This window comes from Mastigoproctus giganteus, chromosome 9, assembly GCF_048544385.1.
Source record: "Mastigoproctus giganteus isolate SK-2022 chromosome 9, ASM4854438v1, whole genome shotgun sequence".
NCBI classification, from domain to species: Eukaryota; Metazoa; Arthropoda; class Arachnida; order Uropygi; family Thelyphonidae; genus Mastigoproctus; species Mastigoproctus giganteus.
In genome coordinates, this window is record NC_143583.1 from 224,635,126 (window position 1) to 224,658,761 (window position 23,636).

The 23,636-nt window shown below is 39.3% G+C and overlaps 1 protein-coding gene across 7 annotated transcripts in view; it reads left to right on the top strand.

Moving 5' to 3' along the window:
- Arfrp1 (ADP-ribosylation factor related protein 1) overlaps positions 1–23,636 on the top strand; it is a 262,721-nt gene that overhangs the window by 43,734 nt on the left and 195,351 nt on the right. For 6 of the 7 annotated variants that reach the window (XM_090381339.1, XM_090381340.1, XM_090381337.1 and 3 more), the window contains exon 4: positions 10,123–10,211. In XM_090381339.1, the coding sequence (XP_090237465.1) occupies positions 10,123–10,211 (89 nt within the window). The remainder of the gene's footprint in view (positions 1–10,122; positions 10,212–23,636) is intronic. The other variant, XM_090381344.1, reaches the window with a different exon arrangement.

A 23,636-nucleotide genomic window follows, 5' to 3' on the forward strand; every position in this document is an offset into this window, starting at 1 on the left:
CATGTTCTAGTCACCACGCCTCTGTGGGGAGGCACATTGTCTTGCTGGAAGAGTCCATTGACCTGTGGGTGCACGGTGACCATGAAGGGATGCAGATGGTTTGTAAGGATAGACATAACCTGGACCATTCAGAGATGCGTCTAGACATACCAGAAGTCCCAATGTGTACCAGTTAAACACTTCCCAGACCATTACTGACCACCAGATACGCACCCTCCCGTCCACTCAAAATAACTGGAAATGGGACTTGTCGGACCAGGAGACACATCTCCAGTCATCCAAAGTCCAGTGCTGATGTTCTTTCGCCCAACTGAGACGTAGAGTCTTGTGACGTGGTGTTAGCAATGAGACTCGTGGGTTGGCAGCTCCCATAACCTATTATGGCTAATGATTGCCTGATGGTTGAATGATTGCCTGCGATGATTGCCTGAATGATTGCCTGCGACGAGGCTACTAGTGACGGTCGTGTTCAAAGCCGCTAAGTGGATTTTTCTTATTTATTGATTTGAAATTATTGTTTTTCTAAAACTTTTGATTTAAATTTAGTAGTATAACATTATTTTGTGATTTTCTGATTATTTTGGTGTATTTATTCTTTACTCGGCCTTATAATTGCATAAAAGTATCGGTAAGGGTTTCCACGTGTTCGTAACTACCGCTACCGTTCGTAATTTTCCCGCCATTGTGATACGATAGTTATATACCGTACTAGATAGCGTTAGTTGAACTTTGTTAGCAGTTGAATTGTACGTTTAAATAAATACATATAACGACTTAGATTACAAACGTAATATAATTAATTATATTTAACATAATTAATAACATAACATAATTAATTAATTAATTAATAGAATCATGACTCAGACCAGAGCAGCAAAGCAAAAGGCTCAAGCTAATGGAAGTGCTGTGGCTCAGAGCAGAACTGAGGGGGGGCAGTTGTCCTCTGACTCACAGCCTTATAAAATGCACTGTTTGCTTGATGTTTGCAGAGCAATTGGGTACGGGACATGATACTGCCAAGGGGGATGTCTTTGTGTGTGCGCGATGCAAGGAGTGTATCGATATCAGGCAACAACTCGGCGTTCTTGTGGGCCTATACGAGAGCTTGAAGGACAGGGTGGATGCCCTCGAAGAAACTAAATTGAGGGGCCCATCAAGCTCTCAGCTGCCCACATCAACGCCAGAGCTTGCACTTGGGCATCCCGTGACACAGAGACAACCCCCAAGGCAGAATGCGCTGGTCCCGAAGGAACTAGTAGTTGTTGGTGACTCTATTGTCAGGGAAACGGGGAACATGCTTTGTAAAAAAGATAGGTGGAACAGGACCAGGGTATGTCTGCCAGGGGCAAAGGTTGAAGACGTTGTAGAGCGAATATCATCTTTTAAGGGCACAAAAGGTGATATAGTTGTACACGTTGGCACTAATAATATTAAGAGTAGGAGACCGGCAGAATTACTTAACAAGTACAGGTCACTGTTGAACAAAAGCCGAGAATTAGGGTTGAAGTTGAAAGTGTCTGCAATTCTGCCCAGACACGATAGGAGGGAGTATATGATGAGAGCCTTGTCGATCAATTCGGCCCTGGAAAGATTGTGCAAGGCTCAAGGGGTAGAATTTTTTTCAGCCTGGACTGTACTTGTTAACAGGAGAGATTGCTTCTACAGGGATGGGATACACTTAAATAGAAAGGGTGCAAGAATATTTGCTGATGCTATCGAGGCAGTGTTAGGTGGGTCGGAAAACTGCTAGCTTGGGGGGAGACAAAGACCAATAGATTGACAGTAGCCACTGGCAGAGGTGAAAGAGATTCTTGCACTGCTTCTATGAGAATGAGCAGAAGCCTGAAAAACAAGATGCATGGTATTTCTGAGACTGCTGGGAGCCATTGCGGAACAAGTAAACACATGGGTTGTGTTAGGGTAGCTAAGAATAGAAACAGGTGCAGGTATACTTGCGTGTACACCAATGCTAGGAGTTTAGTAAATAAATTTGATGAATTTGAGGTATTGCTCAAAACATCGAAGGCAGATATTGTTGGGATATCAGAGACGTGGTGTCGCACAGATATAAGGGATGCAGAACTGCAATTTGGGGAGTACAACGTCTACAGAAAGGATAGACAGGATAGGAAGGGGGGAGGGGTTATGCTATTAGTTAAGAAACACATAAAAACCAAGGAAGTGAAGCCAGTTGACATCGCCGGACAGTGCAGTGTTGAGTCAGTTTGGTGTGACATAAGCATTGGGAGATCAAAATTGAGAGTAGGAGTGTGCTATAGGCCTAATGACTCTGATGAGTATAATAAGGAACTGTACAGGGAAATAGAGTGGGGCCAGCAAATCAGAGAGTCTTAAAATGGGAGATTTTAATTTCCCAGATATTGACTGGAATTTGGGGGCTGGTTACTCACACACTAGCAGGGCTTTTGTGGATTTATTGGATGATTGTTTTCTACATCAGCATGTTCGGGAGGCAACTAGAGGGAGTAATACTCTTGATTTGATTATCAGCAGTGATTCTTCATGCATTAAGAATCTGCAGATAAATGAACCACTAGGTGGCAGTGTTCACAGTGTGCTGAAGTGGGATTTACTCAAAGAGGTAACTACCATTAGGGGTAAAGGGAAAGGTTATTGCTTCCGTAAAGGCGACTAAGATGGACTGAGACAGTATTTAAATTCTATACAGTGGGACCAACTGATGATGATACCAACAGCAAATTCAAAATGGGAAGCATTCAAAGAACTTATCTTGGAAGCTACTAGGCTTTACATACCAACTAAGAAATATTGTTCAAGGTTTAGGCCAAAATGGATGTCAGATGAACTAATGAGGCATATGGCAGAGAAGAAAAATGCATGGGATACATACAATTTAACACATGACACAGAAGCCTATGATAGATACAAGTTGATATGCAACCAAGTTACAAAGGAGGTTAGGCAGGCGAAGGCAGATTACGAGAAATCCTTGGCAAGGGATGCAAAGAAAAACAGCAAAGAGTTCTTTACTTATGTAAACTCTAGAAGGAAGGGGATGAATCAGATTGGTCCACTTGATATTGATGGGTCAAGTGTTATGATCCTGCTCAGGTAGCTAACAAACTAAATGAATATTTTGCATCGACATTCACACATGAGGAGTTATTCAGCGAGGGGAATGCCAGAGGTGTATTCAACTCTAGCAGTAAGCTACAGAATCTTGAAATAACTGGGAGTAAATTGGAGGAGAAACTGTTGAAGATAAACACAAGAAAGGCACCCGGGGTGGATGGGATCTATCCAGTTATATTAAAGGAGGCAGCAAAGGAAGTAAGCAAACCCTTAGCCATAATTATGAGAGCTTCCTTGGACTCAGGGGAGGTACCCATAGACTGGAAATGTGCAAATGTGACCCCAATTCACAAAGGAGGATCAAAGGCTGACACAAGTAATTATAGACCTGTGAGCTTAACTTCTGTTCCAGGAAAATTAATGGAGGCACTGGTTAAAGAAGCACTGCAGGATCATTTAGACAAGACTTCAGTTATAGCTCAGACACAGCATGGTTTTGTTAAGGGGAAGTCTTGCCTGACCAACTTGATTGGATACTATGATGCAGTCACAAAAGAAGTGGATGCAGGGAATAACTTTGATATTATATACTTGGATCTTAGAAAGGCTTTTGATACTGTTGCACATGGAAGACTGCTACACAAATTGGAGCAGTGTGACATTGGAGGCAAAATGCTGCTATGGATAAAGGGGTGGTTGAGGGGGAGAAGACAGAGAGTGGTAATCAATGGACACTGCTCATCGTGGACTGATGTTATTAGTGGAGTCCCTCAGGGCTCAGTGTTGGGTCCATTATTGTTTTCTGTATTTATAAATGATATTGATGATGGTATATCGGGCTTAATGTCCAAGTTTGCAGACGATACAAAGGTTTGCAGGGTTGTCAAGGACACTACTGACACTATGCTGCTGCAACAGGATCTGGATAGGTTGAGCAGATGGGCTGAGAGGTGGCAAATGAAGTTTAACATTGACAAATGTAAAGTACTACACATGGGAAACAGCAACCCCAGAGCAACGTATAAACTCTGTTGTACTACACTGACAGTGGTAGAGAATGAAAGGGACTTGGGGGTGGTTGTGCAGGCAGATATGAAGTTCTCTGAGCAGTGCAGACGGGCTGCAAGAGTAGCTCATGGTGTATTGTCAATGATATACAGGAATTTTTCCAGCAGGGATAAGGAGGTGATTATTCCATTGTATAAGGCGATGGTCAGGCCACACCTAGAGTACTGTATACAGGTCTGGAGGCCTCATTTCAAGAAGGATGTAGAGCTGCTGGAACGAGTACAGAGAAGGGCAACAAGATTAGTGAATGGAACAAAGGGGTGCTCTTACGAAGAAAGGCTTAAGTTTTGCAAATTACAGTGTCTGGAGACTAGGCACCAGCGAGGTGATCTGATAGAGGTGTATAAAGCCTTGAATGGTTTAAGCATGCTCAATGCTGATGGGATTCTTCCTCTAGCTCAGAAAAATCACCTGAGAGGGCATAAATTCAAATTGAGGAAAGACAGATGTAGGATAGACGTGCGGAAATTTGCCTTTAGCCAGCGGGTGGTTGGTTGGTGGAACAGACTTCCATCCCTTGTGGTGGAGGTTGATAGCCTAAATAAGTTTAAGGCTCAGCTGGACAGGTATTTTGAACAAACAGAGGGGTGAAGTGGAAGTGGGTTTTTTTTTTTTGGCTGATGCTGCATAAGCTTGCTTTCTTGCATCAAATGCCTCTACTAATACTAATGCTAATGGTCTTGGTTGAGACGTTTCTGAAACCTCCCTCGTTGAAGTTGGCAGTGATTTGTTCCACTGTCACTCTCTGGTTGGCTGAAACAATGCAAGAGAGACGTTGACGGCCACGTTCATCCACTACCTTTCTCCACCCACAACACTGTCCATGATGAGATGTTATTCTGGAAATGGCATATTTCCGATACATTCTTGATACTGTTGAATGGGGATAGTGCAATTTCTGTACTACCTCCGCAATAGTGTGACCCATGCATTGGGCACCCACTATCATCCCTCTTTCAAAGTTGGTTGACTCGCAACATTTATCTATATTGACATCGAATTACCCTTCTGCATGAATGCAGTGATGCATTCATGCAGAAGGGTATGAACCAGGTATCCCACGAATTCTGTCCTTTCGGTGTACAGAACGGTTGACAGCAGTGACTGTAGGAAAGTACCCGTACCAACCACCACTCGATATACCTGCTAAGCATTGTTTGTCCACTAGCGAGAGGGGTGACAGTGTTACATTGTCCAGGAACCAGGTATCCCACGAATTCTGTCCTTTCAGTGTACAGAACGGTTGGCAGCAGTGACTGTAGGAAAGTACCTGTACCAACCACCACTTGATAAACATTAGCACTGGACAATTTAGCGATTCAGTGATTGGTTACAGTATGGATGGATCCATGACTATTGCCAAATATCAAGCATTAGTATATCAGACTTGGCATGGCATGTATCAGAAATGTGGTCAGGATATGGCAGTCTTCCTGTCCACTAATTTGTGTGTTTCATATATATCATACCATTGTCATCATTGTTTGCAGTGTTGACTGTAAACAAATAATGAATGATATTGTTAATAATCTTCACTGAGTCTCATTTCTGTTTTGTAGTGAGTCACAGTTGCATTCATATCTGTATATACATTGGTAGTTTTTTCACCATATTGTAGTAACACTAGGAGTTATCAGCTGAGGTTCAATCATTATTCACTATTGTTTGAAACAACTATTGTGACCCTGCTGCTTGTGGGGGGGGAGTGATGCATTGCATGCAGGGGTTCTACTTGGATCCTTTAAGTTAACTCTTTATCTTGAGGTGGCATACCATTATCTAATATACCATAAGAGACAGAACTTCCCATTTAGCAGCAACAACATAGTACTGGACCTGAACAACATCATCCAAGAAGAAAAGAAAAGACTCCACATGGCCAAATTCCTGGGCTACCAACCCACTTGGAAGAACCGCCCATAATTACATGCCAACAGTGCAGGAGCATCCCAAACAGCTCAACAAATGTTTCATACCAAGCTTACACATGACTTTTCTACTAACTGAACATGGAAGCCTCAATGCAAAACTTCATGTGCACAAACCCCTGCCTGCACCTGTGGAATGCTGGAGACAGCCCACCACATTACCTTCACCTGTCCAATTTACCAGGATCCTCCCTGGACATGACCAGCCTGCGGGTTCCACCCATAACCTATCAGAATTCCCGACAAGAGGAACCCACTGAAAATGGCTACCAAACTCAGAAGACACTCCAGACCTTGACAACTAACCCCATAATGGGAGTGAGATTACATAATCTGACTCAGTCCTGCTGAGTGAGAAACAGGCCTCTGTCTAGTAGGCTCACTACCAGAGAACCACTCGCTAACCCTTAGAGGGTAGGATATCAACCCCTCCTGGAACCCACCACTAGGTTGACTTGCTGACTCCTTACCGGGGTGGGATTGACTCCTGTCCATCACTACAATTTGCAGTCTGTTACTACTCTCATCACTTAGCTTTCTAGAGAATGCCTTCTCCCATTCCCAACTTATTATCCTCTTATTCCCCACCCAAACATCCCAGACTTTTCCCACTATCACCAACTCCTTTTGCTTACAACTTGGGGTCCCAGCTATCCTGGAACCCCGGTAAAGAGTTATCAATAGTAGAACCCCATGTGCCTTCAAGCAGCTAGGGATGGGGGAGTGCTAGATCTGGTGGCTGGCACACACACTTGCTGCTATACACCTGTTGGGTCCAGCCAACAGCAGAACAAGTTCTCTTGTTCTGACTCAGCGGCAAGGGGGGAACCCTGGAGCCCACAACAATGATACTAGACAGCTGAACCTGTTCTGCTTTGATAGCCATTGCTACTACTATTTTGGTAAGTTTGTGGGAAGGTATCTGATAGTTCTTAAAAGGACCAGCCATCCCCCTGCTACCATTTAAATTAATATTTATCTATGGACTAATTTGTATGACCCAAGCCTTTTTTAAGCTCTCTTCTTTGGTAGTTATGTTCAGTATTGATAACTCAAGTGTCTGCTGATTAAATTTGTGTCCTTCAGAAACACTGTGAAAAGCACCCCCTAAAATTTCCTGTATACTGGTGTTTACTGATTTTGGTAATTTCCTGATGCAATACCTTAGCATTTAACCCAGCTGGATTGATTTTCAGTACAGGAGACAGCAACTAATTTTCTTGGGGGGGGGGTATGATCCTCACAGTAAACTTTAAATCTGGCACACTTGGGGATTGAGAGGTTCAGATTTTAGGGAAATGTACCTATTTGTTGAGGAATTTGGGTAAATAATAAGCACTAACGAATGAATGTATTTATGTCTGTAAACATTTACATTGGTTTTGTTTTGCATTAGCAACGTCCCTTAGGAATGTACTGATCTGTGACACTGGGTGAAGGTTCAAAGTCAAGAATGGTTAATGTAAGATTGTAGATCACATGTGTGGTGACCAGTTTTTGAGTGTCTGTGAGAAGAAAGAGTTGGCATTGAGATCTTTCTGGATATGGAATGATTGTGGGAGCAAGATGTAGATATTGCTAGGAGTCTTGCTATTTCTACTGTCCAATGCCTATATAAGTTAATGCATTGGACATTACCTTGAATAGGCTATGGCAGTCTAAAGCCATTGCGGGTACTCATGCTCCCTGCGAAACTCAAGAAACTGTGCCTTGCATGGGCATTTCAGCACCAACACTGGACCATCAGCATGTGAAATGTATAGCTTGGTCTGATGAATCCAATTTCCAACTCATGCTGATAGGCATATTTGCATATCCGCATTTGCAAAAAGTAGCATGAGGCCATGGCACCTGGATGTACTGTTGGTGGTTAGCAATCTGGATGCAGCGATGTTATGGTTTGCAGTCTGTTTTTGTGGCATGCCTTGGGTCCTCTGATCGTTGTTAATCAATGGCTTGATGGGAATGTCTAAAGAATTTAATAACTGTCTAAATAAAATCCTTTCCCTTTACAGTATTTATTCCTTTTAGTAAATCCCAGGTCAGTATACTGTGATCATCACCACCTAGTGGTTCTCTTATCTGTTGTTTCTTAAAGCATGAAGAATCACTGCTAAAGAATCAGATCAAGAGTATTGCTTTCCCTTGTTGCCTCTGTTACATGTGGTTGTAAACAGAAGTCATCCAGTAAAGCCAGAGAAGTTCTGCACAGTGTGATTGACCAGCCCAGAAGTTCTAGTCAATATCTGGAAAGTTAAAGGCCCTTATTATAAGATATTTTGATTTCTACGGAAAGGTTTCTGTAGCCGAGTAGTCTGGAGCGGGAGTGCAGTAGCACATGCTCTTTGGGTTCAAGCCCCTGACTGCTAAATACGGTCGATATGCTAATCTGCCCCTGAACCTGTGGCAGATTATGGTCCATTTCCCTCAACATGAATTGTTGAGGAGGCTTCCATCCTGCATTGGATTGATAATGGCTGCTGCTTATTTTTATTTTTACCAAAATATTCATCTGAGGATATTCTTCAACTCATAAGAAATATAATGACATTAAAAACTCAAAACCGATGTAATACGGCTAAGTTGGTTGGTTGATTGGGGATTTATTTGGCACATCAGCATCTAGGGCCATAGTGCACCATATGGCTAAGTACTAAATATGTTAATGCCTTAAGGGACAGTGCCTTCCTCGTTCCCTTCCAGCAAAGATAACAGTGACAAGCTGCAACGGGTAGTGTGGCAGGAATACCAAGTTGCCAACTGCTCTAATTTATGCATTAATGAGAAATTACATCTGAATGTTGAATTTAACTTATCCCGATTGACTAATTAATTTTGAAAACATATGCATCTAAAAATTGTAGTAATGAATGAAATTTTGGAGTTCAATTACTGACTTAAAGGACATTTGGCATCCTTTCCTAGTTTATTAAAGGACAAGGACGCATGAGCTGAAATAAAGGACTGCCCTTTGAATTAAAGGACACTTGGCAACCCTAAATCCAACTAAGCAAAAGAAATCTCACAGATCATCTCATTTTCATTCTTGTAATGGAAAACAACAACAGATTGAGAATGGTTATGAAATAAAGGCTCCACTGGAGAAGAGATTATCACCAAGTTATCTGAGGTGCCTAGAGAACCACTCACCTCGACTGTGTACTTAGAAGAGTTTTTTGTGAGAAAAAGATCAAGTGTGTTGGCTGCATAGTTAGGATTGTCTGGTGTTCTGGTAGGTAAATGAACAATGTGCAAGGTCAGTAGTAATTGCAAAAGCCTTAGCATCTCGACCAGCTGGGTTGGTATGACTATAAAATGGAAGTTAGTTGGAGTTGCAAATATTAAAATCAAGGAAAATTACCTTACTGTTAGGAAGAGACATTCAAGTTTCAAAAAGAGGAAGTTGAAGAGTTCCAAGTGATTAGTGGAATGGAGAACAACAGAGGTAACAGGATGAATTTGACAGAATGTCGTAGAGAGATTTTAAGCCAGAGAAGATCGAAAAGAGGAGATTCCAAATTACTAAGTCTCTGCGAGGGAATATCGGAACGGACATATGCACAAGTATGACCTTTGAATCGGAAGGTCATACTTGTGTTATACAGCGAATAATTCAAAGAATTGAGATGACAGCGGTTGAATCAACTGATAACTGGGATTTTTTTCAGAAAAAGTACAGGATTGGCAGACTGTAAGTGGAAATGGACATCATTGAGATTAGAACTGAGACCATGTATATTTGCGAAAAAGTAAGTGTATAAATGCAATCATCAGTCAGAAATACACCTTGAATCATAAGAAGTTCTAAAGAATGTAATTATGTTACTGATTCAAAAACAGTAATTATAAAAGGAATAAATTACAATGTGGAAGGAAACAATTTGTTTTTACTCATGCTACTTTCTGACTATACAAAAAAAAAGTAGGATGAGTAAGTCAGAAACATTGATAATGCCAGAAAGTAGAATATGCAAACAAAGATTTAGTAAGAATATGTGAATAAAGATTTAGTAAGAATATGCAAACTGAAAATTAGCTTTTTTATAAAAAAAATAAATTTTTTTCCCTTCAGTTGGCAGAATCGATATCCATGGTATTCGGCTAAATTTTTGGGATTTGGGTGGTCAAGATGAACTTCAGTCTCTTTGGGACAAAGTAAGTGTTAGTTATCATTTTATTTCTCAATTTTTTGTTTTAAAGGCTAGCTCCACTAGGTCTCCAATCACTACTGGAGATCTAATTAACTTCAGTGTGTTGCATTTAGTGAATGTTTTGTTTTGATGATAACATTTTTATAACACAATGCATAGTGCTAATTGCCTCTATAAACACAAGCCATGTAAATATGGTTGACTGATCACCAGCCAAGAAAACAATTGGAAATTAAAATGCCTGAGCATAAAAGAATTATCAAGAACTATATAGAAGTAGTTTACCACAATCACCTAGATAATCTGTGTTCTATAATATATGAAGATGTAAACAACAAAGATGACACTAAGTGACCTGAAAAACTGTAGTAGCCTTATCATTTAGTTAATAGTACATTAGTATTGGCAATATGATACAAAGAAGCAAGGTTTAACCACCAGCAAAAAATAGAGACAAATTGTAAAGAAAGAACATATTAAACATCCACTGGGAGTCTGCTTTTCTGCTGCCAAGAGCTACCATCTACACTCACTAAACACGAGTCAGATATCAATAAGGTTTTCTTTTGGGCATTCAGTTGGCAGGGTTGCAGTACTCTTCAGTGGCAAATTACTAGCAGATGTGGACGAAGAACACCAGCACTCAGTTGCTGCAGGTAGTGGGAAAACTCCTTTCTCTCTACTGGCAGCTTCATGCTATTTGCTTGATAAACAGAGGACATTGGTCGATCATCTATCAACAAGGTTTTCTCATCATGTGCTTGGCCAGTAGCATAGCATCAGCTCATTCATGCAGAATGAATCTAAAGCTAGCCAAATGGCTCATGTTGGCAGTAGCAGAAGATGTGTCTTTACTGACAGTAAAAAGAGAATATATAGCATTTTGACATTTGTTTCTGTTTGTGGAGTTGCTGCCTCAAAAATTTTTAAACAGTACGTGACCTCTTTTTTCTTATTTTGACAAGAGCTGTTTTACATGTGAAAGTTAGGCTTGTTTCATTCTTACTATCACAGCTGACTTTGCACATGTTATGGCCATGTTTCATCACAAAAGTTTGCTGCCCACTGCACTAAACAGTAACAGTAAACTGAAGTGCCAAATTTCTAACTGCAAAGTGATTACAATTAAGAGTGAAAACTTCATTCACAAATTTCAGTGGCATTCAAAATATTAAAATTACATAGGAGGAAACCTAACTTTTATGGCATTGGATAAAATTTGATGCATCAATTTGCTCTTACTGTCGAGCACAGTGGGCTGCAAAAATTTACCACAAAACATAGCTGCATGAGGAATGTTGGATATCAGGGACTTGTTTGGTATTATATTTACTTATAATACCAAAAATACCATTATTATTATATTATAATACTTATAATATAATGCTGATATAATATCTGTTATATGTAATGAATATATATATATATATATATATATATATATATATATAACAGATATATTCATGAGAGAGAGAGAGAGAGAGAGAGAGAGAGAGAGCGAGCTATTTCCTTCATTTTTGGGCTTGTATAAAAGTTGGAAACTGTGATTCACTTACATAACTGATACTGTTAATGAATTTCGACTTTTATACACGGGCAAATTGGAGGGGGGGGAGTGTAGTGTAAGTATTTCCTCGCATATATCATTGCCTATAAGAGTCGGGAACTGTGATTCAATTACATAATTAATTGTAAGAGTACCAAGTATAATATCAATTGAGTTCCTGGTACCCAAAATTCTGCTGAACAAAGTTAAACGATAGTTATTTTCTGTGCCATTTGGGTAACATATTTGACAGTGTTCGGTGGTCTGCGTAATTAACTGCCTAGTGGGAATGTTCTAACTGCTGATTGAAAAAAAAAAAAAAAGAAGAAAAGCTCCGATGGCAAATCCAAACGTTTATTTTCAATAATATACACAGTGAACAGGTGGGCTGCATAAAATTAACGTTGTATATTGTAATAGCAAAAAAGAGCATGCAAATGAACAGTTGAGTGAGGTGCAAGTAACAGATGATAAACTAATTGGTGCATGGATGTAACATACTATAACATCATTGATTTAAGTGATTGATGATTGATTTAATGAATCAGATCAATTAGCACTTAATGGAATGCAGTTTGCTGATAGATTTATGGATAGTTTTTCATAGTTCATAGTTTTTCATAGGGGTTCTTGCATAACTTCAAATTGTTCATTATTGTATAACGTAGAAAATAGTAAGGATAGTATAGAATGCATGGGGAAACTCTTATAATGTTATTACATAGCAAAATAATGAGAAATTACTGTGAGTTTAAAAAAAAAACAACCTAGAACTAATCATATATCCATTTCAAGAAAACTTGTTCAAGCACTGCTCCATAAAGAAACTACATGGGAACTAATAAATTAATCTTTCAAAACAGAAGAAATGTAAGAATTGGAACTTTATTAAAATATACTGGTAAATTAAAATACAGTATAAAAGCTAAAATATATGAATAGACATAAAAGCTGTAGGAATACGGAGAAACAATAAACGCACTAAAAACAATAAAAGCAAAATATTCATGTAGACATTTATTGAATGATAATGATGTGTTTCTTCATAACTCTTTAAGGAAAAATAGTATAATCTACCATTATTATATTACAAAAGGATCATATGACTGGAAAACATTACTGTGTACAACAAAAAAGTGTCGACTGCAAACAGAAAGGTAACTAAAAGAAACAATGGAAGATGAAAGCAAAAGAGCCAAAAAAAAGAATGCAAGTATCATCCATCAGACAGAAGTAGGATGATGTATATTAGCCATATCATAAGAAGTTTGCCATTATTCATCACGAAAAATAATTGTCTTCATAATTATTTAGACATATTCATAATCATAGACATATGCAGGGCCTTCTGTGATTAATATTGGGACCTGCACACATATATGAATCACTCTAACCAAGAGCAAGGGAAGGAATCATGTGTAGTCAAGGTTTTTTTTGAATGTGAGTGAGTTACAAATGCTCAGCAGTGCTCAATGACAGCAAAAGCTTGGAAAATAACCCTCATGTTCTGAGATTTGCTTGCAAAGCTCACAGTGTATCTCAGCGATATAACACAACCCACAATCTCACATTAGGAAAAAAGGCATTTCGTGTTGAGCATACTTAAGAATGGGCATACTTAAATAAATAGTGCAGTAACTGACAAAATTAAGAAATAAAACTTTATTAAAATATAATGGAAAAATAAAATACAATATAATGAAAAATTTTATAGACTAAAAGCTAGAATATTTATATAGAAATAAAGGCAATAAGAAGACGCAGATAAAGAATAAAGGCAATAAGAAGACGCAGATAAAGAATAAAAGCAATAAGAAGATGCAGATAAAGAATAAAAGCAATAAGAAGATGCAGATAAAGAATAAAAGCAATAAAAACAAAATATAAAAGAAGCTTTTGTGGTGATATGTTTATCTACTTTATGGAAAAGTAGTATGGCTTTTGGCTCATTAAAGAAGGATCATACAACTGGAAAACATGTAGGGGGGGCAGTTGTCCTCTGACTCACAGCCTTATAAAATGCACTGTTTGCTTGATGTTTGCAGAGCAATTGGGTACGGGACATGATACTGCCAAGGGGGATGTCTTTGTGTGTGCGCGATGCAAGGAGTGTATCGATATCAGGCAACAACTCGGCGTTCTTGTGGGCCTATATGAGAGCTTGAAGGACAGGGTGGATGCCCTCGAAGAAACTAAATTGAGGGGCCCATCAAGCTCTCAGCTGCCCAAATCAACGCCAGAGCTTGCACTTGGGCATCGCGTGACACAGAGACAACCCCTAAGGCAGAATGCGCTGGTCCCGAAGGAACTAGTAGGTGTTGGTGACTCTATTGTCAGGGAAACGGGGAACATGCTTTGTAAAAAAGATAGGTGGAACAGGACCAGGGTATGTCTGCCAGGGGCAAAGGTTGATAACATTGTAGAGCGAATATCATCTTTTAAGGGCACAAAAGGTGATATAGTTGTACACGTTGGCACTAATAATATTAAGAGTAGGAGACCGGCAGAATTACTTAACAAGTACAGGTCACTGTTGAACAAAAGCCGAGAATTAGGGTTGAATTTGAAAGTGTCTGCAATTCTGCCCAGACACGATAGGAGGGAGTATATGATGAGAGCCTTGTCGATCAATTCGGCCCTGGAAAGATTGTGCAAGGCTCAAGGGGTAGAATTTTTTTCAGCCTGGACTGTACTTGTTAACAGGAGAGATTGCTTCTACAGGGATGGGATACACTTAAATAGAAAGGGTGCAAGAATATTTGCTGATGCTATCGAGGCAGTGTTAGGTGGGTCGGAAAACTGCTAGCTTGGGGGGAGACAAAGACCAATAGATTGACAGTAGCCACTGGCAGAGGTGAGAGAGATTCTTGCACTGCTTCTATTAGAATGAGCAGAAGCCTGAAAAACAAGATGCATGGTATTTCAGAGACTGCTGGGAGCCATTGCAGTACAAGTAAACACATGGGTTGTGTTAGGGTAGCTAAGAATAGAAACAGGTGCAGGTATACTTGCGTGTACACCAATGCTAGGAGTTTAGTAAATGAATTTGAGGTATTGCTCAAAACATCAAAGGCAGATATTGTTGGGATATCAGAGACGTGGTGTCACACAGATATAAGGGATGCAGAACTGGAATTTGGGGAGTACAACGTCTACAGAAAGGATAGACAGGATAGGAAGGGGGGAGGGGTTATGCTATTAGTTAAGAAACACATAAAAACCAAGGAAGTGAAGCCAGTTGACATCGCCGGACAGTGCAGTGTTGAGTCAGTTTGGTGTGACATAAGCATTGGGAGATCAAAATTGAGAGTAGGAGTGTGCTATAGGCCTAATGACTCTGATGAGTATAATAAGGAACTGTACAGGGAAATAGAGTGGGCCAGTAAATCAGAGAGTCTTATAATGGGAGATTTTAATTTCCCAGATATTGACTGGAATTTGGGGGCTGGTTACTCACACACTAGCAGGGCTTTTGTGGATTTATTGGATGATTGTTTTCTACATCAGCATGTTCGGGAGGCAACTAGAGGGAGTAATACTCTTGATTTGATTATCAGCAGTGATTCTTCATGCATTAAGAATCTGCAGATAAATGAACCACTAGGTGGCAGTGATCACAGTGTGCTGAAGTGGGATTTACTCAAAGAGGTAACTACCATTAGGAGTAAAGAGAAGGGTTATTGCTTCCGTAAAGGCGACTACGATGGACTGAGACAGTATTTAAATTCTGTACAGTGGGACCAACTGATGATGTTACCAACAGCAAATTCAAAATGGGAAGCATTCAAAGAACTTATCTTGGAAGCTACTAGGCTTTACATACCAACTAAGAAATATTGTTCAAGGTTTAGGCCAAAATGGATGTCAGATGAACTAATGAGGCATATGGCAGAGAAGAAAAATGCATGGGATACTTACAAATTAGCACATGACACAGAAGCCTATGATAGATACAAGTTGATATGCAACCAAGTTACAAAGGAGGTTAGGCAGGCGAAGGCAGATTACGAGAAATCCTTGGCAAGGGATGCAAAGAAAAACAGCAAAGAGTTCTTTACTTATGTAAACTCTAGAAGGAAGGGGATGAATCAGATTGGTCCACTTGATATGGATGGGTCAACTGTTGATGATCCTGCTCAGGTAGCTAACAAACTAAATGAATATTTTGCATCAACATTCACACATGAGGAGTTATTCAGCGAGGGGAATGCCAGAGGTGTATTCAACTCTAGCAGTAAGCTACAGAATCTTGAAATAACTGGGAGTAAAGTGGAGGAGAAACTGTTGAAGATAAACACAAGAAAGGCACCCGGGGTGGATGGGATCTATCCAGTTATATTAAAGAAGGCAGCAAAGGAAGTAAGCAAACCCTTAGCCATAATTATGAGAGCTTCCTTGGACTCAGGGGAGGTACCCATAGAATGGAAATGTGCAAATGTGACCCCAATTCACAAAGGAGGATCAAAGGCTGACACAAGTAATTATAGACATGTGAGCTTAACTTCTGTTCCAGGAAAATTAATGGAGGCACTGGTTAAAGAAGCACTGCAGGATCATTTAGACAAGACTTCAGTTATAGCTCAGACACAGCATGGTTTGTTAAGGGGAAGTCTTGCCTGACCAATTTGATTGGATACTATGATGCAGTCACAAAAGAATTGGATGCAGGGAATAACTTTGATATTATATACTTGGATCTTAGAAAGGCTTTTGATACTGTTGCACATGGAAGACTGCTACACAAATTGGAGCAGTGTGACATTGGAGGCAAATTGCTGCTATGGATAAAGGGGTGGTTGAGTGGGAGAAGACAGAGAGTGGTAATCAATGGACACTGCTCATCGTGGACTAATGTTATTAGTGGAGTCCCTCAGGGCTCAGTGTTGGGTCCATTATTGTTTTCTGTATTTATAAATGATATTGATGATGGTATATCAAGCTTAATGTCCGAGTTTGCAGTTGATACAAAGGTTGGCAGGGTTGTCAAGGACTGACACTATGCTGCTGCAACAGGATCTGGAAAGGTTGAGCAGATGGGCTGAGAGGTGGCAAATGAAGTTTAACATTGACAAATGTAAAGTACTACACGTGGGAAACAGCAACCCCAGAGCAACGTATAAACTCTGTTGTACTACACTGACAGTGGTAGAGAATGAAAGGGACTTGGGGGTGGTTGTGCAGGCAGATATGAAGTTCTCTGAGCAGTGCAGATGGGCTGCAGGAGTAGCTCATGGAGTATTGTCAATGATATACAGGAATTTTTCCAGCAGGGATAAGGTGGTGATTATTCCATTGTATAAGGCAATGGTCAGGCCACACCTAGAGTACTGTATACAGGTCTGGAGGCCTCATTTCAAGAAGGATGTAGAGATGCTGGAACGAGTACAGAGAAGGGCAACAAGATTAGTGAATGGAACAAAGGGGTGCTCTTACGAAGAAAGGCTTAAGTTTTGCAAATTACAGTGTCTGGAGACTAGGCACCAGCGAGGTGATCTGATAGAGGTGTATAAAGCCTTGAATGGTTTAAGCATGCTCACTGCTGATGGGATTCTTCCTCTTGCTCAGAAAAATCACCTGAGAGGGCATAAATTCAAATTGAGGAAAGAGAGAGATGTAGGATAGACGTGTGGAAATTTGCCTTTAGCCAGCGGGTGGTTGGTTGGTTTGTAGAACAGACTTCCATCCCTTGTAGTGGAGGTTGATAGCCTAAATAAGTTTAAGGCTCAGCTGGACAGGTATTTTGAACGAACAGAGGGGTAAAGTGGAAGTGGGTTTTTTTTTTTTTGGCTGATGCTGCATAAGCTTGCTTTCTTGCATCAAAAGCCTCTACTAATGCTAATGCAGCCCAGTAATTTTTACATTTGTGGAAACAATGTCGAAGAGAAAGTGTTTAAGTATTAATGATAAAGTAAAGCTTCTTCATGATATTGACCAGCGTTTTAAGAAAAAAGATATTGGGGGAACTATGGCATACCTACAAGCAGCTTATCTACGATTTTAAAAAATGGAGAATCAATTTTAAATGCAATTGAAGGAGGAGCAGACAAGAAGCGAATTAAATTGTGTATATATGAAGATGTTGATAAAGCTGTTTTAAAATGGGTGCAAATGATATGTGAAAAGAATATACTAATATCGGGTCCAATAATTAAGCAACAAGCTCTGAAATTTGCACAGTCCCTGGGACATACAGAATTTAATGCGAGCATTGGGTGGCTAGATAAATTTAAGAAGTGCCACAGAATTGTGGAAAAGGTTATTTGTGGAGAAAGCGTTAATGTAAGCGAAGAAGATTGCAACAGTTGGAGGAACAATACCAGAAGATTTTGGAAGAATATGAACCTAAGGATGTTTTTAATGCTGACGAAATGGGTTTATTCTTTAAATGCTTACCGAATAGAACACTTGCTTTTAAGGATGATAAATGTTTTGGCAGAAAACAAAGCAAAGAAAGAATCACTGTGCTAGTTTGAGCAAATATGACAGGAAGCGAAAAATTAAGACTTTTAGTCATCAGAAAATCAAAAAACCCAAGATGTTTTAGAGGCGCAAAACTTTGGGAGTTCACCTTTAATATAAAAGCATGGATGACCAGTGATATCTTTGAAGACTGGATATTAAAACTAGACAAGTGTATAAAAAAGAAAAAAGGAAAATCGTGTTGGTAACTGACAACTGTCCGGCACATCCTGCCAGTATTTCTGCCAAACTTAAAAGTGTGACGTTATTGTTTTTACCACCAAATGTGATGTCAAAACTCCAGCCAATGGACCAAGGCATTATTAAAAATTTTAAATTTCATTATCGAAAGAGAATAATAACGAAGATTGTCAATGCGTTATCAGAAAATAGAAACTTGGAGGTTACAATTAACCTTAGAGATTGCATCTCTGAACTGGCAAAAGTTTGGACAAACGATGTCACTGAATACACTATTCAAAATTGTTTTCGAAAGCAGGATTTGCATTGAATACAGAAGTCGAACAACAACTAGACGAACAAGATGAACTGCCCCTTTTACAACTGAAAAACCTTTGGACATTATTAGTGTCGTCTGGAAACACCAAAAATGAAATAACAGTGGATAGTTATGTTTATGTAGATCAAGATCTGACTACAACAGAACATACAGATGAAGATGAAATACTGCTGAACAGTGTTAAACGCGACCGTGATCACGAAGAAATTAACGATGACGCTGAAGACATCAGAACAACCTGTAGAAAAGCCAACTCGTGAAGAAATGATTAACGCTTTTAAAACGGTTCGTATGGGTCTACAGTTTTGTGAAAATGTTCCTGATAATGTTTTTAATGCTCTGAATAAATGTGAGGGTTTCTTTGAGAATCAGAATTTTTTAATTGTACTGTGTAAACGAAAATTACAGATTTTTTTAATTTGTGATACTTACCGGCGAAAATTGTGTAAACGTAATTTAAATAAGTGTTTTTGAAATAAAATACATTAAAAATAAATGTAGATTCATTTTTATTTTCTAATTAAATAACAATTTATTTCTAATAAAAAAGATATTCTCTGTACAATCAGTCCTCATATAGTACGATAGTTGTGTTCCTAGAAACCCTGGTCCAATGCAAAATCGTGCAATATAAACAACAGGCCCTATGGGAAAAATAGGGTTAGGTGCCGTGCACTCACGATTGAATACACATTTGTAACCAAAACATTACCAAATACAATAAATAATCATAATAAAATACTTATGTATTTTATTACAGCCATTCCATCTCTTCCAATTCTTTGTGTCTTAATCTAATGGATTTTAGTTACACTTTGAGTTGTTCCTGCTATGAAAGTTGTTTTTATTTTCTTTGCATTCTTTGTAATTCTCGACGTTGCCTCATTTAGGCCTGTAGCATGTGCAATATCACACGGTCTTTCATTTCACTCAAAGCGTTTCACAATTTCATATTTTTTCTCTATCGACAGAAGCGGACCATAGTATGATGCCACTATAAATTTTCCTCGGTAAGAATTTTTGATCCAGTCTGCCTCTGTTTATCGATACAGTATTGCTTTTATTTTTCTCTCTGAATATGCACCAGGACGCTTCTTTTTCACACCTTTTAATTAACTATTTTACTAATTTTTAGGGAATAAAGCACAATTACAAACGAGGAGGCACACTTGATACACATAAACAAAGCTGCGCGCGTGTAGAACTGAATAAACAACACCGTAAAGGCAGAGATTAACACCTCACATTTTACTAAAGCACATTTCAAGGGGTTACTACCATAAAACAATAAAAACAATTTCCAGTTGCGTTTCTGCTAGTAGAATCTGTTATAAACTGGTAGTAACTCGATCTAATTGCATTTGCGATTATACCGATAGCTGAAATTGTGTTGGTTTTTACGTTATTATGGTGAAATGTTTCCCCTTCACTGATATAAAAAAACAAATACATTTTCAGAATCTTCTCTTCGTTCCTATCGTGTTGCGTTCGGTTGGGGTGATTCTGCGTTCGACTGCCATTTCTTGTAAACACAAAGACGAATCTTGCATAAGCGAATTCGGTTCGTGTTATGTAAGATATCATTCCCCTATTTATAAATTGTGTATGATCGAATTTGTGTAGTGTAAACACGTGTTATACGAGGACTGACTGTATAATGAAATTTTTCTATAACGAATTTTTTTGCTGGATTTATCGAATTCGTTATAATGAAGTTTCAGTGTAATTACAGTAAGTGCCAGTTATTGTGAAGATCACAATAACTGGTGCTTACTGTAATTTTAGTTTGCGAATTGAATTTTGATTCTATTAAATGGCAATTTAATAGAATTAAAATTCTAATAAGCGAAAATTGGAAGTATTATCCATAGGCTATAGAAATGAAGATATAAAGCACACATTTACACCTTTTTTCCCTTACCAATTAACAAAATTAAATGATACACGAAAATTGGAAAAATATTATCCACAGGTTAGCAAAATAACAATAAAAATTTACACTTACAAACACAGTTTAATTAATATACATACAATACTAACTAAACATAACACTTTGTAATCTGTTATTTAACACACTTTGTAATCCAATATTTCCGGCGGAATTACTTAACAAGTACAGGTCACTGATGAAAAAAAGCCGTGAATTAGGGTTGAATTTGAAAGTGTCTGCAATTCTGCCCAGACACAATAGGAGGGAGTATATGATGAGAGCCCTGTCGATCAATTCGGCCATGGAAAGATTGTGCAGGGCTCAAAGGGTAGTATTTTTTTCAGCCTGGTCTGTACTTGTTAACAGGAGAGACTGCTTCTACAGGGATGGGATACACTTAAATAGAAAGGGTGCAAGAATATTTGCTGATGTTTTCGAGGCAGTGTTAGGAGGGTCGGAAAACTGCTAGATTTGGGGGGATACAAGGACTAATAGATTAACAGTAGCCACTGGCAGAGGAGAAAGTGATTCTTGCATTGCTTCTATTGGAATGAGCAGCAGCCTGGGAAATAAGATGCAGGATATTTCAGAGACTGCTGGGAATCATTGGGGTACAAGTAAACACATGGGTTGTGTTAGGGTGGCTAAGAGGAAGAGCAGGTGCATGTATACTTGCGTGTACACCAATGCTAGGAGTCTAGTAAATAAATTTGATGAATTTGAGGTATTGCTCAAAACATCAAAGGCAGATATTGTTGGGATTTCAGAGACGTGGTGTCACACAGATATAAGGAATGCAGAACTGGAATTTGGGGAGTACAATGTCTACAGAAAGGATAAACAGGATAGGAAGGGAGGAGGGGTTATGCTATTAGTTAAGAAACACATAAAATCCAAGGAAGTGAAGCCAGTCGACATCGCTGGACAGTGCAGTGTCGAGTCAGTTTGGTGTAACATAAGCATTGGGACATCAAAATTGAGAGTAGGAGTGTGCTATAGGCCTAATGACTCTGATGAGTATAATAAGAAACTGTACAAAGAAATAGAGTGGGCCAGTAAATCAGAGAGTCTTATTATGGGGGATTTTAATTTCCCAGATATTGACTGGAATTTGGGTGCTGGTCACTCACACACTAGCAAGGCTTTTGTGGATTTATTGGATGATTGTTTTCGACATCAGCATGTTCGGGAGGCAACTAGAGGGAGTAATACTCTTGATTTGAATATCAGTAGTGATTCTTCATGCATTAAGAATCTGCAGATAAATGAATCACTAGGTGGCAGTGATCACAGTGTTCTGAAGTGGGATTTACTCAAAGAGGTAACTACCATTAGGGGTAAAGGGAAGGGGTATTGCTTTCGTAAAGGCGACTGCGGTGGACTGAGACAGTATTTAAATTCTATACAGTGGGATGAACTGATGATGTTACCAACAGCAAATTCAAAATGGGAAGCATTCAAAGAACTTATCTTGGAAGCTACTAGGCTTTACATACCAACTAAGAAATATTGTTCAAGGTTTAGGCCAAAATGGATGTCAGATGAACTAATGAGGCATATGGCAGAGAAGAAAAATGCATGGGATACTTACAAATTAACACATGACACAGAAGCCTATGATAGATACAAGTTGATCTGTAACCAAGTTACAAAGGAGGTTAGGCAGGCGAAGGCAGATTAAGAGAAATCCTTGGCAAAGGATGCGAAGAAAAACAGCAAAGAGTTCTTTACTTATGTAAACTCTAGAAGGAAGGGGATGAATCAGATTGGTCCACTTGATATGGATGGGTCAACTGTTGATCCTGCTCAGGTAGCTAACAAACTAAATGAATATTTTTCATCGATATTCACACATGAGGAGTTATTCAGCGAGGTTAATGCCAGAGGTGTATTCAACTCTGGCAGTAAGCTAGAGAATCTTGTAATAACAGAGTAAAGTGGAGGAGAAATTGTTGAAGATAAACACAAGAAAGGCACCTGGGGTGGATGGAATCTATCCAGTTATATTAAAGGAGGCAGCAATGGAAGTAAGCAAACCCTTAACCATAATTATGAGAGCTTCCTTGGACTCAGGGGAGGTACCCATGGACTGGAGATGTGCAAATGTGACCCCAATTCACAAAGGAGGATCAAAGGCTGACACAAGTAATTATAGACCCATGAGTTTAACTTCTGTTCCCGGAAAATTAATGGAGGCACTGGTTAAAGAAGCACTGCAGGATCATCTAGACAAGACTTCAGTTATAGCTCAGACACAGCATGGTTTTGTTAAGGGGAAGTCTTGCCTGACCAATTTGATTGGATACTATGATGCAGTCACAAAAGAACTGGATGCAGGGAATAACTTTGATATTATATACTTGGATCTTAGAAAGGCTTTTGATACTGTTGCACACGGAAGACTGCTGCACAAATTGGAACAGTGTGGCATTGGAGGCAAATTGCTGCTATGGATAAAGGGATGGTTGAGAGGGAGAAGACAGAGAGTGGTAATCAATGGACACTGCTCATCGTGGACTAATGTTATTAGTGGAGTCCCTCAGGGTTCAGTATTGGGTCCTTTATTGTTTTCTGTATTTATAAATGATATTGATGATGGTATATCAAGCTTAATGTCCAAGTTTGCAGATGATACGAAGGTTGGCAGGGTTGTCAAGGACACTACTGACACTATGCTGCTGCAACAGGATCTGGAAAGGTTGAGCAGATGGGCTGAGAGGCGGCAAATGAAGTTTAACATTGACAAATGTAAAGTACTACATATGGGAAACAGCAACCCCAGACCAAGGGACCTGGGGGTGGTTGTGCAGGCAGATATGAAGTTCTCTGAGCAGTGCAGATGGGCTGCAAGAGTAGCTCATGGTGTCTTGTCAATGATATACAGGAATTTTTCTAGCAGGGATAAGGAGGTGATTATTCCCTTGTATAAGGCAATGGTCAGGCCCCACCTAGAGTACTGTATACAGGCCTGGGGACCTCA